This window comes from Tiliqua scincoides, chromosome 2, assembly GCF_035046505.1.
Source record: "Tiliqua scincoides isolate rTilSci1 chromosome 2, rTilSci1.hap2, whole genome shotgun sequence".
NCBI lineage: Eukaryota > Metazoa > Chordata > Lepidosauria > Squamata > Scincidae > Tiliqua > Tiliqua scincoides.
This window is the reverse complement of record NC_089822.1, coordinates 227,885,465-227,900,371: the sequence shown is the minus strand read 5'-3', so window position 1 is coordinate 227,900,371 and position 14,907 is coordinate 227,885,465. Positions and strand designations below refer to the sequence as shown.

The following is a 14,907-nucleotide window of genomic DNA, read 5'->3' as shown; positions in this document are numbered from 1 at the left end:
GCAGTGGTCCAGCAGAGTCATTTCATCTTGCCTTCGTAAGCCCCTGAGGTGCTTTAGTGAAAATTTTCACAAAATTTGCTGTTCTTTAGGCCTCCTCAGCATTAATGCTAAAAAACAACAAGCAGCTATCAGTTTGCACACAATTAAACATGCAAGTGACATTATAGCTTTTCTCTTTTGAACGATGGCAGCCTAAATCTCCTCTTTTGAAAGAACAGTATACAAATTTTATTTATAACATTTTAATTGTGGAATCTTGTTACCAATACTGCTAATGTATTGATAACCGAGGCATGTGTAAACGTATGAGTGAAGTGAACTTGTAATAAGCCACAACAGCAAATCTGGGTGCAAAATGAAGATTGGCAACATACAGGATTGGGCATCCCTTATCCAAAGAGCTTGAGACCAGAAGCATTTTGTATATCAGATTTTTCCGTATTTTGGAATACTTGTGTGTACCTAATGCAGGGGTGCCCAAACCCCATCCCGGGGGCCCCTTGCAGCCCTCAGGGGCTCCCAATTCGGCCTGCGAGAAGCCCCCAGTCTCCAATGAAACTCTGGCTCTCCAAAGGCTTGCTGGAGCCCATGCTTGCCCAACGCAACTGCTCTCAGTATGAGGACGACTGTTTGACCTCTTACCTGAGCTGTGGGATGAGGGCTCCCTCCACTACTCGCTGTTTCATGTCTGTGATGCAGCAGTGGCAGTAAAGAAAAGGCTGGCTTTGCTTTGTGCAAGGCTTTTTATAGGCCTTGAGCTACTGCAAGACTTTCATTCATTCATATAAGTTCCATCTTAATATATTCATTTAAGTAAATTTATTCAAATTTTAAATGTAAATTAATTTTTTTCTCCACCTCCCCCCCCCCCCCGACACAGTGTCAGAGAGATGATGTGGCCCTCCTGCTAAAACGTTTGGACACCCCTGTTCTAGACACACATGAAAATGTGTAGTTGGGCATTCCTTATCCAGAACTCTGAAATCCAAAGCATTCCAAAATATATAACTTTTTTTTTTTTTGAGGACAGACATGACACCACAATTGGAAAATTCCACACTTTACCTCATGTGACGAATTGCACAAAATGCACAAAATTATCAAAAATATTGATTTTTAATAATATTTTAATATTTTAATTTTTAATAATATTAATAATCTGAAGGTATAAAATTACCTTCAGATTATGTGTGTTACCTTCAGGCTGTATATGAAAATAATTTATTTTCATGTTTAGGCTTGGGCTCTATCCCCAAGATATTGTATTAGGTTAGGGCTGCCCAAACCCCAGCCCTGGGGCCACCTACAGCTCTCAAAGACTCCCAATGTGACCCTCAGGGAGCCCCTAGTCTCCAATGAGCCTCTGGCCCTCCAGAGATTTGCTGAAACCCACACTGGCCCGATGCAACTGTTCTCAGCATGAGGGCGAATGTTTGACCTCTTGCATGAGCTGTAGGATGTGTGCTTCCTCCACTGCTTGCTGTTTCACATCTGTGATGCAGTAGCGGCAACAAGGGAAAGGCCAGCCTTACTTTGTGCAAGGCCTTTTATAGGCCTTGAGCTATTGTAAGACCTTAATTCATTAATAGAAGTTCATCTTTAGTATATTCATTTATGTAAACTTATGTACATTTATTCAAATCTTAAATGTAAATTAATTCTTTTTTTCCCCCGGCCCCTGACACAGTGTCAGAGAGATTATGTGGCCCTCCTGCCAAAAACTTTGGACACCCCTGCTAGAGCAATAAGTTGCCAGATGAGCTCCTTTGGTTCAGCAACAAAGAGAAGATGGTGAGGTGGAACTTAGGTGCTCTCAGCCAGAGTCATACTGCATAATTTCAGTCAAGTCACTATCTCTAACTACCCAAGAGAAAATCAGTCAAGGAAGTATCTTGTACCCAACATGAGGCTCTGAGATAGGGCACTGTTTCAATTCCAGAGAGAGCACAGAGCAGTTGTTTTCACTGGGAGTCCTTTGGTCAGCTCCTCCCTCTGGACATAGAGGTTGGCCGAAGGTCCCCATTGAGCTTCATGATTAGAGACGTACTAAAGTCTCAATAGACATACATGTATGTTTCTCATTAGCATTTGGTTCCAAAACAAATCTCACAACTTTCACTGATTGTCACCCTCATCCTGAATGAAAACTGGAGGGTTGTATTTTTCATTTTTCAAGTACCAAAGAAAAACAGATTAGTGGCACAACATTTCCAGTCTACGTACAATCAGCAGACACTTTCTCTGGTGGAATGAACTTTAAGTTCAAGTCTGAAAAGACACAGATCACTGCTACAGTGTTTTCAGAGGCCAGTAACCTTCCTTAGTTTCCTTCTTCACTGAACTGGAAAGGAAATGAAGCACTATGACAGCTCTGAGTTCTTAAAAAAGAAGCTCATTCAAAGCAGCAAACCCAAGCCTGCTATGACTATCATGTTGGAAAACAAGAATAAAGGTAACTGTATTTTTGTATCGGTTTCCTGGATAAATTCTGATTTTGAAACTCACACAATTATTGTTGCAGATGATGATGGAGATGAACAAAACCATCTTTGAAGAAAAATAGATGAGAGTTACAACTGCATGTTTTAAACTTCCAGCATCTCTTTTTTAAAAGGAAAAAAACAGCAGCTGTAAAATGCTCTTTCCCATACAACAGAAAGTCACAAGGCTTGGGTTTGCCTTATACGTGGGCCTGAATCAAACCCCTTATGATATCTGAAGAACTGTCAAATTAACAAAGGATGATGCTTCTAGAGAGTATTGACCAGTTAAATATTCCAGATAAACCAGGAAACGGATTTTGGGATGATGGTGAATAGCTCAATGAAAATCAGTAGGCTCAAATGGCATCTATCCAAGAGTTCTTATGGAACATAAATGTGAAATTCAAATATTAAAAATATGTAACTTGCCCTTTAAATAAGCTTCCATACCAGAGGACTAGAAAACAGCCAATGAAACACCTGCTTATAAAGGGATCTGGAAAATGATAGGCCAGTCAGTTTAACATGTTTTCCAAGTAAACTTATGGAAAGTATAGTTAAAGATATAGTTATGAAGCATGTAGAACAACTTATTAGCACTGAGATCCACTTTTTAGAATGACAATCTGTCAGGACTCACTGGAAGTGATGTCATGGCTAGAAGTGACATCAAGCCTGAAAATTTTCAACAACCCCATATGAAAAAATAAAATCAATTAAGTAAATTAAATGTTTACAATAAGTACAGTATAAGTTTAAAATTTTATTTAAAATGAAAAAGAACCCTCCTAACCACCCCAAGCAGTTGCTAATCTGTTTTAAAAAATTCCCCAAGTATCTAAAGGGCTACAATCCTATCGGCACTTACCCAGGAGTAAGCCTCATTGACTATCATTGTTAAAAGCATATGTACATAGTAGCCTATTAAAACTACAGATCTGCAACATTTCCCCAAATACAGATCTGCAACATTTCCCCAAATGCATGCATTTCCCCAAATGCATGGTAGCATCAAGTTTAACATATTAAAAATTAAAATACACACTGAAATGAATGGGGACCCACTGGAAATTGGCTCACAACTCATCTAGTGGGTGCTGACCCACAGTTTAAGAAACACCGCTGTACAAAAATGAGTCTTGCTCAAAAAAAAGCAGCATGGTTTCTGCAAAGGTTAAATCCTGTTTCAAAACTCTAAAAAGTGATCCACAAGCTCTCAGAAGTGATTCAGTAGACAGTGTATACTTGAAAGGGTTTTGAGTAAACTTTGAAAGGGTTTTGAGTAAGGCTCTTCAGTAAACTTCGTAGTCATGCAGAAAGAGGAGAGCTTTTTTTATGGTAACTGGTTACAGAACAGGGAGAATTCTTAGGCCAGTGGTTTTCAAACTGGGGCATCACGACACCCCAGCCTGAGGGCCCTGGAATCTGCCCCCTTAAAGGATGGGGTGGAGGGAAGGTAGTAACGTGACCCCCCAGGGGTACGTCACTAAGGAGGGTGCAGGGACTGGCATGCACTGGTTCCTGCAGCAACCTCCTGGGGGTGAAAGAAGCCCTGCACGACCCTCCGCAGGGCTCCCTGAGCTTCAGAAACTGAAAGCAGAGAGATCGCGCCCCACTTCCCATTTGCAATCGCAAACCAGAGGCAGGACGCAATCGCTCCACTTTCACTTTCTGAAGCTCAGGGAGCCCTGCAGAAGGTTGCGCAGGGTTTCTCGTATCCCCGGGAGGTTGCTGCAGAAACTGGTAAATGCATGCCAGTCTCTGTGCCCCTTTTAGCAACGCCATCCTGGGGATTGCATCACTGCCTTCCCTCCACTCCCCATTGCCTTCCCCGCTCCCCCGCAAGGACTTACAGCAGTTCTCAAGCTCCCTGGGAGGTTGAGAACCGCTGCCTTAGGCCATTCTCACAGCAGAGCAAAGAAAGATGTAGGGTCTCCCAGGAATTTGTCTCTGTACCTTGGCTTTTTAACTTGTTCATAAATGATCTAGAACAGGGTTTCTCAAACTGTGGGTCACCCTGGGCTGAGCCCTCTACCCACATTTGCATCCTGTTGGCTCCAAACTGGAGTCCTCCAGATACAATTTGCGGCAGCACCAGATAGCTGCAGGCCTCCACAAACAACTGGAAAGTCACTTTCAGTTTACATCTGGGTTCGAGAAAATGACTTTCAGTTGCTTCCAGGGGCCTGTGGAGGCCCAGCATGGGAAAAGGAGATGGGTCACAGCACAGGAGAAGGAGACAGGTCACTGTGCACTGCAGAACAGGTGGGTCGCAGCCGGTGGAAGTTTGAGAACTCCCTATCTCCCCAAAATATTCAGATGACCCCAAAATATTCAGGATGGTAAAAACCAACACAGCTCGTGATGTCCTCCAAAAGGACCTCTCCAAACTGGGGGAATGGGCAACCAAATGACAAATATGGTTCATTATCAATAAATGTAAAGTGATGTACTCTCAGGCAAAAATATAAAAAATCCCAACTTCACATATACTTTGATGGGGTCTGAACTGTTTTTGTTGATGATTAACTAGGAAAGAGATGTTGAGGTCATGTAGCTCAATGAAAATCCTCAGCTGCCTCACACCGAAGGCAGCAAATGCCATGCTAGGGGTAATTAGGAAAAGGATTGAGACTAGAACTACTAATATTATACCCCTATAAAAACTAGGGGTGGAAGAAGTGATGAATCAGCAACAAGAGCAGTGGACAGAAACGGAAGCTGGGGGAAGAGGGCAAGTGAATGAGCCGCAGTGACAGCTGCAGCAAATAGTAGGAGAGTTCACTCAGGCATCAAAATCAAGAAGCAAAGCTGCTTCTTACTTGAAAATGTGCAAGGGGAAAACACCACTGTGCCACAGATAATCCTTCTACAGCAGGGGTGTCCAAAGTTTTTGGCAGGAGGGCCACATCATCTTTCTGACACTGTGTCAGGGGCCGGGGGAAAAAAAGAATTAATTTACATTTAAGATTTGAATAAATGTACATAAGTTTACATAAATGAATATACTAAAGATGAACTTATATGAATGAATGAAGGTCTTGCAATAGCTTAAGGCCTATAAAAGGCCTTGCACAAAACAAGGCTGGCCTTTCCTTTGCTGCTGCTGCTCCTACATCACAGACGTGAAACAGCAAGCAGTGGAGGGAGACCTCATCCCACAGCTCTCACGAGACATCAAACTGTTGCATTGGACCAGTGTGGGCTCCAGCAAGTCTCGAGAGGGCCAGAGGTTCATTGGAGACTGGGGGCTCCCTGAGGGCTACATTGGGAGTCCTTGAGGGCCTCAAGTGGCCCCAGGGCCAGGGTTTGGGCACCCCGTTCTACAGTACAGTACTATTATGTCAACAAAGGCTACTATGCTTTGCAAATGCAAACCCTGGCAGGGCTTCTTGGTCAAGCAAGAGGAGTAAAGGGCTTGCAAATCATAAAACCGTTCTGATCCCTCATTGTACTTCCTGTACTCCCCAATTCTACTTGACTTTTTTTCCTCAAGCAGCTTTAAAACCACACAGATACTAAAGAGCTCTGAGAACACAGAAACCATGTATTTTTGGATTTTCAGTCACATCGCCATTTGCAAACAATGCACAGGCCCAAAAGCAAGCCTGGCTTACATTTCACTTTGAAATATATAATCATGAGTGCATGTGCCTTCCTCTTCAGATCAACAGAATTCCACCTTGAATTGTTGCCATCTGGAAGATGTTCTCTTGATCAAAAGTGAACACCATTCCCTTCCATGAACAACTGAGTGAAATACTGATGCATTAAATAAATACACGCCGTGATTAAAATAATTTCAGAGTAGGACTGTTATTTATATAACTTGATAAGCAACTTTGACGTAATCAGAGGAAGGCATAAGGGAAAATGCATACAATTTAGAGAGCAAATGTTTTCACTTATAGGATTTTTTAAAAAGAAATAAGGGCCAAAGTCTGCAAAACAGTTCACAATCTTCTTCCTGGCCTGCTCACACACCTGTGCTTATGGCCCCCACAATGTTCTATTAGCACAGAACCACCAACACCCTCCAGCTGCTTTTGCTTGGAGACTTAGTAATAATTAGTTCAACATTCGCAGTATGTTCCAGGGCCTGCTCAGTCCATTTGCCAGATGCTATGCTTATTGCCATCTGGCTGCCAAAATGACTGGAGCCACAATAAGCTGGCTTTGCTTTTCAACTGAAACAACAGCCAGCAACATCATGGGCCTCCTAAGGATTTCTAACCCTTAAGAATTAGCGTCTCCTTTCAATTCCGCCTAGCCTCTCCCATTCTCAAATAGTAACGCTGCTAGTTATGCGGTCTGATCAAGTTTTCCTGCTCTGTACCAACAGAAAAACTAAGAACACTTTCCATTAATTATTAAAAGCTAAAATCCCTTAGCAGAAATTATTAACAGTCACTACTACTTCTAAAATGGTTTAACACACCCATTTTCAACCACTGTGCAGTGGCACATTTTTGTGCCACAGGAATTTGGGGGAGGGTCATTTATTAGTAGGGCCAATGGAGGATGTGAGACTCCTGCTGGCAGCACAGTGTGCCTTGTCAATTGTCAAAAGAGTGATGGTGTGCCTTGACTATTTAAGTACCTTGTCAGTGTGCCTTGGGTTGAAAATCACTGGCTTAACATCTGCTGTATATAACCTCACATTTGATAGTTTGGGGGAAATGGGCAGTTTATACCACATCTGGGAATGAGACTTGAGGCACTATCTCAGAAGACCAGTGGAGTACCTAAGGCAAAGAAACGGAGTCTCACGCAGCTCCAGGACCAACGGGGGAGGCATTCTGAGACTTCCCCGTGGTCTTAAAGAAAACTTCCGGAAAACAGGAAGTACAGTTTCCAATCGCATCGGAAGCCTCAGTCATGCTTCCCACGTGGTCATGGAGGCGCATGGGCTCATAACCCGGGGCATTTGCCCTGTCTGCCCAGCGCTAGGTCTGCTGCTGATTGCCATTTATTTGATTGCTCACAGAAGCCTTCTGATTAGCTGGGAGGCTGCGTGTAACCTCCCAGCAACTCAGAACACCTCCAGACCTCACCAGAGGTGCCTTCCAGAGGTCCTCAGTGGGCCCTACTGATGTGGGTTCAGGACCCACGATGGGTCAAATCCACAGGATCTGAACCCACAGATAAGAAGGACCATCTACACATTTGCCTCTGTAGCAGTTGCGGACCTACCATTAGGTTCAATGGGGCAAATGCCCTGGGTACAAGCCTCTAGGACCGCTCCCGACAGGGTCGGAAACTGTGTTCCCGGTTTTCCGGAAGCACTGTTTATAGTGTCAGGGAACTCAGAGAAGCTTCCCTGACACAGGTTAAGGTCGCGCGAAGCTCCGTGAGCCTCAAGTTAGTAGGGGGCGGATTTTTGCACAGGGGCAGCAACAGCCCACTGGGGGTGCCATTGCAGACCTTTGCCCCAGGGGCGGGGCTGGGGAGGTTCGTCATTGCTCTCTAGCATGTGTGATGTAGCTCTGAAGTGCTGCTTATCAGCACAATTGTATTTATGAATATCCACATTATGGTTTAAAAATATCCTGGGCTAAGCAGTCACAAAACTAGTAAAATCAAATTTAAAAAATTTGCCCTGCTTTAGTAGCTCAAGTTATGTAAAATAAAATCACAATACAGAGTAGTTATCAGATTTAATTTTACCCAAATCCATGTGCAAATTAATACATTTTGAACCTTGAACGTTTTGAACCTTGAACGTTTTGAACCTCATGCACAACCCGCACGCATGCACATATCTACTCTTGGTGCTCTCCAGGGAGAAAGGCAGATTACAAATCAAATCAAATCAAATAAATACTCTGTGTACTAACACAGCCATCTACCAACACTTTGCTATACAGCATTCTCCTGACATGGCTGGCTTCTACACATCCTCCCGATCCAAACACACCCCTTTTCCATGCACCGCAATGTCTCCAATCTAAAGTAGAGGGGGGCATTGGTAGTTGGGTTTCATGGCTCTACACCTCTTATGTAGGGATTCCTTAGAGGTCATGACCATGTGACCCAGCTTATAAAAGAGAAATGCAAGACTGTCTGCACCATCCCTGCTGTATTGTTAAAATGAAGTACACCAGCTCAAGTTGATGGCTGTGCCCTTTAAAAACCAGATCAGGAACAGCGACCCTCAGACTCCATGTCTTCACAGTCTGCATGAAGAGGAAAGTGCAATTCACTTGCACCCCCCTCCTGGTCCCTAAACCTTGCATGTTCAGTGGCAGGTCTGAATAGCATCTCCATGCATATACAGCTGTATGCGTGGTTTTCTATACGAATCAGAAACCTTTCACAATCAAGTTCCTCAGCTGTAGGAAGACACCAGCCAGGTGCAGCTATACACACATAGAAGCCCTTTTCAGACCTTTTGCTGAACTGAGGGGACAAGATTCTACTCCCCTACATTGCATTCATAGGGTGTACAGAACACTTAAGAAGGGATAGTTAGAAGAACATCTCCCATATGAAACTCTCCATGTTTTGTGGTCAATAACTTTTTGTTGGTTCTACCACTATCATAAGCAAGATTGGTCTCTATAGCTAAGAGTTTTCTTAAAGATGGCTCTCAAGTGTGGAACTCTCTCCCATCTGAAAGCCTCCTAGTTGATCCTTTCAAAAGAGCAATCCTCTCCCTTTAGACAAGCCTTCAGTTTGCACATAGAGAGAAACTCTATTAGCTTTGACTTTTGCCTCTTGTATTCAATTATTTTGCAGGTTCTGCATTATGTTCCACTTTTTAAATGCTTTATTCTTTAAATGAATTGCTATTTGTATCTGCTACCTACTTGGGAGAACTGGAGGTTCAAAAGCAGGCTGTTATTGCTAAAACAGCAGAAGCAAATCCTAATTTATTTAAAAGCAAATGTTAAGCAGAAGTGGGGTGGCTCTTTTGTTCTCATTTTTGCCATAAATGTGAAGAACTCACTTTCTGCACAGTTCAATTATATCTGCCAAGGAAAAAAAGCACTTTCAAATAAGTAAACACATACATAAAGATGTATGTGTTCACTCCCGGATTGGCCTTTTCAGCCACACTAGACGCTGTGCCAGAACCACCTTTCAGAGCGCGATACCATAGTCTTTCGAGACTGAAGGTTGCCAATACAATTAATACATAAAGATCTGCTTCAAGGCAAAATCAAAATAAGGGAGCTACTGTATAATTAATTCCCCTGAGCCACATCAGCCGTCAAAGGCTGCTTGCCAAATGGCATAAGAGACTTCCGGGTCAGATTCCGGTCTAAAGAGTCAATTTAAGTCAGTGCACTGGAGCAAAGAGGCACATGCTCATGGCTGCTTTTCCAGAAAGTTCTACCATTGCTCCTCCAACCCCTTTAAGAGCCTCTTTTTCCTCTTGCCTATTGCCAGATACCATGTTCAGCCTACCAGGCTTCAAACCATTATACTCCCTACAGCTGTGGCTGATTATGTATTCAAAACCCTTTGGTTCGCTTTCATTTAAAAATGCTTCCTAACACTTGTCCCACATGCAGGCCTGAAATTAAAAGGGACAATGGAAACCCTTGCAGAAAGGGGTACTTACGGCCATGATAGATAAAGTCCACACATTTATGGATATGTGTAGCCTTCTTTCCACATCTGCGTATATGTACACTTGGAGGGAGATCATACTGGTGGGCACTCTCTCTCACTTTTGTAAGATGAAAGGTTAAAAATGTGGGTTTCTACATACATACAGCTGCACCAGTCAATGCTTTCAGGTGATCAGGAAACCCAAAGACACAGGATTCCCAGTCATATGCAAAGCAGGTCTATGTGAATCCCATTCTCATCTTTAGCCTAAGGAGCAAAGGTTGGGAGGCTGGCTCAGTCAGCACAACCACAGTCCTGCTCCAAACATGAGAAGGGGAAAGAAAAGAAAGAAAGCACATGCACACAGCAAACAAGAAACATGGACTCCAGAAAAAATCTTGAACCATTTTATCCCCAAAGATGAAATCCTCACATATATCCTCTGTGACATCCCCACACCAGTTCTGCACAAGCTTCTATTACTGTGACAAAGTTCTCTATTGTTCACTCAGTTCTGCCCCTGTTCAAGTCTCTTTCCCTCTGCACTCCACTTATGCCATAGTCTGGCCCAATTCTCTTTGCCTGTTCCGCCACCCCAAGCAAAATATATGGAAAGTGCTCAGGAATTCTCTAATACGGAGGATTACTGAGTGAAGAGACACAGGCTGCAGTCCTAACCGCACTTTACTGAGAGTAAGCCCCACTGAACAAAACAGGACTTACTTCTGAGTAGACTCAGTTAGGATTATGCCCACAGTCCACCCACTCCACTGAAACAAAAAATCGACATCTGGAGTAAAATACAAAATGAGCTGGGGTGTGTGTGTGTGTGTGTGTGTGCTATCCCCACGCAAAGGAAAGCCTTTGGTTCCAGTAAAAGCACTGCTACCACAGAGCAACAGACACACATTGCTCAAGGTAAGGTAGAATTTAACATGCCAGATAGCTGGCCCCTGAAAGGAGTGAAAGATCACACACGCTATTGATGCACTTTCACATGGGAAAACAATTCAGTTCAATGGCAAATGACTGGCAAATACTGAATTCATACACCATATCCATGATAGTTAAATAGTACATATTGAAAAGTCAATGCTAGGAAAAAATAACTTTACAGACTGATGAAGACACTTGCCCACACTATAATGTTGGCCCCCTCCCCCATCTTTCTTTCAAGTATGTTCAAATACCACCTCCTAAATTTGGTTCAAGGACAAGTAAGTGACAACTGCACTTCATGTAATAAAATAAGGCAGGATGCCTGAGTAGCCACGACAAAAAAATTGGGCAGATTCTATACAGTAGAATCAGGGTAAATAGATTAAAAGCGATTTAGGAAAATGGCCTAAATAGGATTTTTGTAATACAGTAACGTAAGCAGCTGTTCAAAAAAGGGAAGACAACACATAGTACAGGAGAGTTGGAGTTATCACTGTTAAGCACATTTTGCAATCAACCCTCTAGAAAGACATGAGGGTTGTGGTCTAAGACACAAATAATGCTGCCAATACAGGAGAAAGGGCAAACTCTCAACATGAAGTACCTCACAGCTGCGATTGCCAAAAAGAAGCAATGAAAACAAAGATAAACTGTAGGGCTTAGAGCAACTTGAAGTTAAAAAAATAATTCAGACATAAAGTTGCAAGAATACACTGTATTAATAATCTCTTTTTAAGCACTTTACTGTGGGGACTGGGGGATAAGAATAGGCCCTCAGTTTGGCTGTACTTGTGGTAAGAGGCGACTAAATAGCCACCGGGTAGATGGGAAGACAGCTCATCTGAGAGAAGGAAAACTCTGATCCCAAACCTCCACTGACTTGTGGCTACATCCAGTTATGGAAAAGGCTTCAGGAGTCAACCTCCAGGCAAAATCCGGAGCCGGAGTCCCTGAGGCAGTTCACGGTTGAACACAGTCACGTTCTGGCAACTCCTGCGACGCCGCTGGAACCAACCGTATTGGCTTCTGCCTTTCCACTGGACCATTTCAGTGACGTGGAGAGGGGGGATTTGCTGCATGGGTAACAACCTATTCTCCATACCTACTTTACCCAGGCTTCGCACACTGGAGAGGACACTCTGTTCCAGAACCACCATTCAGAGCGTGATACCATAGTCTTCTGAGACTGAAGGATGCCAACATGGACTGTGGGGACACTTTAAAGTTTGGGATCTCAAAGGCAAATAAAGACACTCAATCAGGCTCTCCCAAGCCAGACACCCAAGACAAAGGCTGGAAGTTGAATAGAACGGCTAATAAAGAATACTGAAATACTAGTGGTAAAGTGGGAGAGAGGAACAAACATAGATGACTACACTACAGTCTTTTGATGCTATAGTTTGCACTGTCTGTTAAACACAACAACTTTGGCAATCATATGTCGTCCAGAGGGTTAGGGTAGACCACTTGCACTATATGCTATGCAAGCTTAAAACAAAGTCAGAAGACCACCGTTGTTGATTGGGTTTGCTCACCAACCCACAATTGTCACTACCTCCAAGATAGTCGTCTTTTTCCCACCACATGCTTCCATCACCTGCTCCACAGCAGACAAGAGAAGCACAGGAACCAGGATCGTTGTGACCACACTTGGCCAGTGTCCAGAGCACCCTGGATGAGTGCAACCCAGCAAACTCCTCTTCAGGAGCAGGAAAAGGAAGCTCAGAGGTGGCCAGTTGTCAGCCATTCTACTCGTATGTACTTCAACCCAGTGCAGCCACAACAGCCCCCTGCCTCAGAGCAGGAGAGGAAAGTGCAAGGTTCTGCCATGCTCAGTGGAGGTGCCTAGGGTGCTGCCAGTGAGCATATCCAAAGCTCCTCACTCTCAGTAGAGGGTGCCAGACCACTCATCATCACTAGTGACATTGCAAAGGCCTAAACAAAAGTCTTAAGCCCCAAAAGCCCATCTTTCACTGGTGAAGTTCTTTTCTCCTTACCCTTCAGAAGCTAATGAAAGGTAGTTGATAGGACTTTTTCCCCATAGTCCTATCTGCACCAGGCAAGACTAATATAAGACTAAGCGTAGCTACTGGTTCTGATTACCAAGAGCTTCACAACGGGTGGAATTAACAATGTTTGGACAAAGTGATGTCCAAACATTGTTAATTCCACCCCTTGTGAAGCTCTGATTTTGAAAAAAAGAATTTGTAAATGCATTGTGCAGGCTACAGAACTTTACTTTCCTGGGCTGCCTTCACAAAGTTTTTTTTTAATCACAGTCCTCTGAGAGTTTTAAAAAGCCACAATAACTTTTTTTCATTCTCGCCTATACACAAAATCATCTACAAAGACCAATAGTTTTGAGGCCACAACCAGAGTAGGTTACCCAATGAGACACAGGAGCAGCCATGTGGCCTCTCTCTCAAGAGTCCATGCTTACTTGAATTGATGATGTTCCCTGGAGCTGCGAATCTTGGAAGAAAATCTTTCCGCTAGTTTTTCCAAGTTCCTGGAATACTCCAGTTCAATCTCAGCCTTTCTGCGGAAGAACTCCTGGAGGTCTTGCAACAGCTGCAACCGGGATTCAGACTGCTGTTCCAGGCATTTGAACTGTTCCACCAACTGCGTACGAATTTCTGGATGCACAAAGCAGAGAACAAGGCAGCATTAAAAACCCATTGGAACAGAGCCTGAAGGACAATTTACGTGGCATCCTGACCGTTATTTATCTGTCCTACCAAATTACATTGACGCACTGCAAAGAGCACAAACTTGCAGGATAGAGTTGACAGAAATGAAGGTACAGGGAGAGAGAAAGCTTCTCACCCATCCTAATAGAGAAGAAAAAACTGGACCAAGGTTTAAGTGCACCTACTGAAATTAGGTTGCAAACAATTGTTTAATATCTCAAGGAAATGGAACAGGAATTTTTGAAATAATGAAAGTTATGCATCCATTTTTGCTCTCCCTCTGTCTGAATGCATTTGCAGTTATAAGGGCATCTACAAGAATTACATTTCACAAAGATCAAGCAGAACTCGCCACTGAATACATACGTTCCGTCAAAATTAAGGGATTTAAGGACACATCCTGTCTGTGTGACATGTTTACCGTAACCCACTCTGAGCTCTTGAGATACAATGGGTTATAAATACAAATAAAGAAACATACAGCCATGCCATCTGTGTCTGCAGAGCTTCCAGTATTTCTCTACAGTGGTATCCAAAATTATTTTACAGTTACTAATGTGTGGCAAATACTAGTAAATTCTGACATTAAGCAATACTAGATTTATAACAGCTGAGTCATACAAGCACTTTAAAAAAATGAGATGTATTCTTAAATTCATTCATTTCTCCATGACACAATCCTCCTCCTTTGGATTGGATAAATGCCATTTTGATGAACCACACTGAAGTTTGTTTATGCTAGCAAGAAGGAAACGACAATTTCTCAACACAGGCAGTTAACACCCAGATTTCAAGGGCATTTCAGGCGCCAACTCCTACAACCCAAAGTGATCAGCTTAATGCTGACCTCCAAACACCAAAATAGCTCCTGTAAGGCTTTTAATGGCAGGGAGATGGCAGGCATGCGTCTTCTCCAAACACAGTGTTGAACTGCTGACAGGACACATTTAACACCTACTAGCAAGTAGCTGGCAACCCTGAAGTTGATCATTTAGAAAATATAGCCATGCAAGTTACCATGCCTAATCAAACTTATTCACAATATCACCAAATACACAACACAGAGAATGTATTCACTTAGGTTTGTTCTAATGCTTATGACCTGATATAAACCTAGATTTGCTACATTCCTCTTGAGAGAATGAGCTGCAGGGCAGGCAGATTTTATTCTACAGTGCCTGCCACATAGCAGTGGTGCAGTGCAACCACAGTTCGTTCTCATCCAATGCAGACCTTGT

General features: G+C 43.1%; 1 protein-coding gene across 5 annotated transcripts in view; it reads right to left on the bottom strand.

The window, feature by feature from the left end:
• Window positions 1-14,907, bottom strand: part of SRGAP3 (SLIT-ROBO Rho GTPase activating protein 3) — a 231,075-nt gene that overhangs the window by 108,481 nt on the left and 107,687 nt on the right. For all 5 annotated transcript variants that reach the window (XR_010793772.1, XM_066615038.1, XM_066615039.1 and 2 more), the window contains exon 2: window positions 13,420-13,615. Coding sequence is in view for 4 of the 5 variants with exons in the window: in XM_066615038.1 (XP_066471135.1) it covers window positions 13,420-13,615 (196 nt within the window). In the remaining variant the exon portion in view is untranslated. The remainder of the gene's footprint in view (window positions 1-13,419; window positions 13,616-14,907) is intronic.